This window comes from Mandrillus leucophaeus, unplaced genomic scaffold (genome assembly GCF_000951045.1).
Source record: "Mandrillus leucophaeus isolate KB7577 unplaced genomic scaffold, Mleu.le_1.0 Scaffold230, whole genome shotgun sequence".
In the NCBI taxonomy this organism is placed as follows: Eukaryota; Metazoa; Chordata; class Mammalia; order Primates; family Cercopithecidae; genus Mandrillus; species Mandrillus leucophaeus.
The window spans coordinates 498070-502030 of NW_012102366.1; the positions used below are offsets into that span (position 1 = coordinate 498070).

The following is a 3961-nucleotide window of genomic DNA, read 5'->3' on the forward strand; positions in this document are numbered from 1 at the left end:
AGAGAGACAGAGAGACAGAGGGACAGAGAGGAGAAAGGAGACAGAGCTGGAGAAAGAGAGAGAGGGAGACAGAGAGGAGAAAGAAGACAGCTAGAGAAAGAGAAGACAGAGAAGGAGGCAGAGACACGGAGAGATGGAGAGAGAGACACGGAGAGATGGAGAGAGACAGAAATTACATGGCGAAAGAGAGAGTTGGAGAAACAAGGGGCCCATAGAAAGCAGGAGAGGAAACAGGAGGAAATGGGACAGAGAGAACAGAGGGACAGAGAGAGAAACAGCGAGGAAGAGAGAAAACCATGAGAAGGGAGGGTGGATGGAAACCGAAAGGAAGGGCAGGGGAAGGGAGGGCGTTGGGATCTGAGCAGCAGGTGGGGCCTGGGGCGGGCTGGGAGGGGACGTCCAGTCCCTGCCAATCTGGGAATCCTGGGGACCCCAATAATCCGGGAGACCTGAAGGGGGGTGTCGGGCAGAGGGATGGGGACCAGGACAACGGCTGGGCGTGAGTCACTTCCTGGGCCTAAGGGAAGGAATGACTCACCACTCATTTGCCCCAATTCAACCCTGGAGGAGCTCCCAGGGGAATTTTGGGGTCTGTTGTTGTGAGCACAGCTTCAGAGGGCGGGTATTTGGGGTGCAGATTGGAGGTCCCCTGACCACTCAGCCCCTGTGTTCAAATTTCATACCCCTTAGGTGGGTGGAAGGCAGAGATCCCCACTCCCACCTCCACACTCCTTCCAGCTGGGTTAAACCCCGCTGCCCAAGCCCACGCTCCCCGCTTCTATCAGGATTCTCCTCTTCCTCCTCTCTGGCCACAGGGCTTGGCTAGTTCCTCCCTCGGCCAGAACCCAGTTCCTCTTTGCAGAACAGACCACAAAATGACCTCCCCTGGCAGGACAGGATCTAGGCAGATTCATCTCCAACTCCCAAAGCCCCAGGTAACTCCTTTAAAGCTCAAAACCACTCTAGGAGGCAGGGGCTGTGTTGATGCCCATTCTACAGATAGAGAAACTGAGGCTTGGAGCCCAGAAAAGGATGAGGAAGAATCCAATGAACAGAAGAGGCTGGGGAAGGAGGAATTGAGAGATTGAGGTTCCCAGGGCCCTGGGAAGGGTTCCTTTGTGCCCCATCCCCTCTGCATGGGCTGGGTTCTCTACTCCCACCGTGAGGCTACAGGGCCTGGCTGCCTCCATCTGGGGCCTTGGAAGTTGCCCAAACAGAAGCCGGGAGAGAAGCTGCTGTTCTGGTTTGAGTTTCATCTGGTTTGCATTCTCTGGGCTGAGCCCTAAGCAGTCAGTTTCCTGCATAGAGACCCTGGGGTGGGGGGCGGGGCAGTCACTCCTTCTTTAGGCTTCCTCCTAAGGACCCCCAGACAATTCCCCAGACCTACTAGCGTCTTACCAGAATTTAACAATCATCATAATTTATTATTTATTCATTTATTTTGAGATATGGTCTCACTGTCGCCCAGTCTGGAGTATAGTGGCGTGATCTCGGCTCACTGCAGCCTCCACCTCCCAGGTTCAAGTGACTCTCCTGCCTCAGCCTCCCGACTGGCTGGGATTAGAGGTGCCTGCCACCATGCCCAGGTAATTTTTGTATTTTTAGTAAAGACAGAGTTTCACCATGTTGGCCAGGCTGGTCTCGAACTCCTGACCTCTGGTGATCTGCTGGCCTGGGCCTCCCAAAGTGCTGGGATAACAGGTGTGAGCCACTGCACCCGGCCTTATTATTATTATTATTATTATTTTTGAGATAGGATCTTGCTCTGTCACCCAGGCTGAAGTGCAGTGGTGCAAACATAGCTCACTGCAGCCTCAACCTCCTGGGCTCAAGGGGTCTGGGTCCTCCCACCTCAGCCTCCTGAGCCACTAGGGCTCACTAGGACAGGCACATGCCACCAAGCCCGACTAATTAAAAAACATTTTTTTTGGCTGGGCATGGTGGCTCATGCCTGTACTCCCAGCACTTTGGGAGGCCGAGGTGGGTGCATCACCTGAGGTCAGGAGTTTGAGACCAGCCTGGCCAACATGGTGAAACCCCGTCTCTACTAAAAATACGAAACAAAACAAAAACAACAACAACAACAAAAAACAACTAGCCGGGCATGGTGGCAGGTGCCTATAATCCCAGCTACTCGGGGTAGGGGCACGAGGCAGGAGAATCGCTCAAACCCAGGAGGCGGAGGTTGCAGTGAGCGGAGATTGCACCATTGCACTCCAGCCTGGGCGACAAGAGCAAGACTTTGTCTCAAAAAAAAAAAAAAATTATTTTTTAGTAGAGGCAACATCTCAATATGTTGCCCAGGCTGGTCTCCAACCCCTGGGCTCAAGAGATCCACCTACCTCGGCCTCTCAAAGTGCTGGGATTGCAGGCGTGAGCCACCGTGCCCAGCCAACACTTTTAAAATGCTGTTTACCTAATTCTTACTGTGAACCAGGAATAGTTTGTGTCCTAACTCACTCAACCCTTAAAACAATCTAAGATGGAGACGGGTTGTGCTCCATTTTATAGATGAGAAAAGTGAGGCGCAGAGGCTCTGTGACTTGGCCCCGGTGACACAGACAACCAGGGCGTGGAACCTCTGGGAAGCCAGGTCTTAGCAGCTGCCCCCACCAGGTGTGCCCCCAAGAACCCCAACGTGGGCTCTTGTCTCTCGCTTTCGAGCCCAGGGCGGGGTGCTGAGCTGACACCTGCCACCTGGGGCTGGCCCAGGGAAGCTGTGTCCCTGTGGTCCGGGAAGTTCTGGGTTTTGTCCCAAATGTCATTTCTTCACTCTCTTTGTTGTTCTGTTGCTTAGGCAACGAGTTACCCTGATAACCGTTACAGTCACCTTGGGTGGGGCGGGAAAGGGAGTCCCCGGGAAGTCACAACAAAAATCAAATTCAAACCCACAGCCAGCCAAAGTTCCTTTGATCCACAGCTGAGCCCCAGCCAGGTCTGCGGGGAGCAAGAACTGGGGACTCTGGGGCTGCCCCTGCTGCTGAGACTGCGAGGGACAAATTGGGGGTCCCCCGCAGTGGAGAAGTCCTGGCCTCTAGCTTCCCCACCCCCACCCATGTCCGTCTATGCGTTACATTAAGCACGGCGGCTTTCAGGGTCCCAGTACTCATTTTTTGCCCCTTTCCTTCCCCGTGCCTCAGTTTCCCCTCTTAGGGAGCAGATGCCAAATTGGCTCCAGTAGAAAGCTTGAGGATACCTCCAGCAGAGTAGCAGGCTCCAAGAGCACCCTGGAGTTCCTCCCGGGGTGTGGGGGTGTCCAAGCACAACCAGCCCCTCTCCCCATGTGCCGAGAGTGCCTGCTTGACAATGTGGCTTCCTCCATCGCAGGCCCCACAGCCACCAGCGGCGCCTCCCGTTTCTCGGACGCAGCCAAAGGTACCGCTGGAGCTTCCTCGCCCCTCCCAGCGGGGCCCCGAAGTACTTACCGAGAAAGACGCGGCCTCCCATGGTTCGAGCTGCCGGCAGGAGCGGCAGGGGAAACAGTGAGTGGGGCAGGTCTGTCCTGTCTCCCCAGGCTGGGCAGCTCTGCGGGCTGCCCCGTCTCAGGCTGGGCAGCTGTGCGGACTGTCCCGAGGCCAGGACTTTATGAAGGAGGTGGGGACTGACAGCCGCTGGCCCAGGGCCCTCCCCGGAACTGGCGGTGCAGCTGGAAACCAGCAGGAAAGTGCAATAAAAACACAGACCCAGAGGCGCTGCAAACACACACACACACACACACACACACACACACACACGCGCGTGCACTCCCTCAGCAAGAATGAAGTGCAACCTGCTTTCAAAATCCTCTGCTGGAGTTTCCACCATGTGGCTCTGACGAACCCTCTGGCCTCTGTGTTCGGGCTGGCTGCTCTGGAGGGGAAGGTGTGGCAGCCGGGTTGGGCGGCAGGCCCCAAGCCTGGGGCCATTTGGCTCTTCCCTGGGCAGACGCAAAGGGGCCTGGTCAGAAATAGCTCTGGGTGCC

The 3961-nt window shown here is 55.8% G+C and overlaps 1 protein-coding gene across 1 annotated transcript in view; it reads right to left on the minus strand.

Annotated features, from left to right (window-relative positions):
- The window catches only part of ADGRE5 (adhesion G protein-coupled receptor E5), a 27740-nt gene extending 24220 nt beyond the window's left edge, over nucleotides 1–3520 (minus strand). Inside the window, exon 1 of the mRNA XM_011981812.1 lies at nucleotides 3426–3520. Within this exon, the coding sequence (XP_011837202.1) occupies nucleotides 3426–3447 (22 nt within the window). The 5' untranslated portion in view covers nucleotides 3448–3520. The remainder of the gene's footprint in view (nucleotides 1–3425) is intronic.
- Nucleotides 3521–3961: the final 441 nt, after the last annotated feature.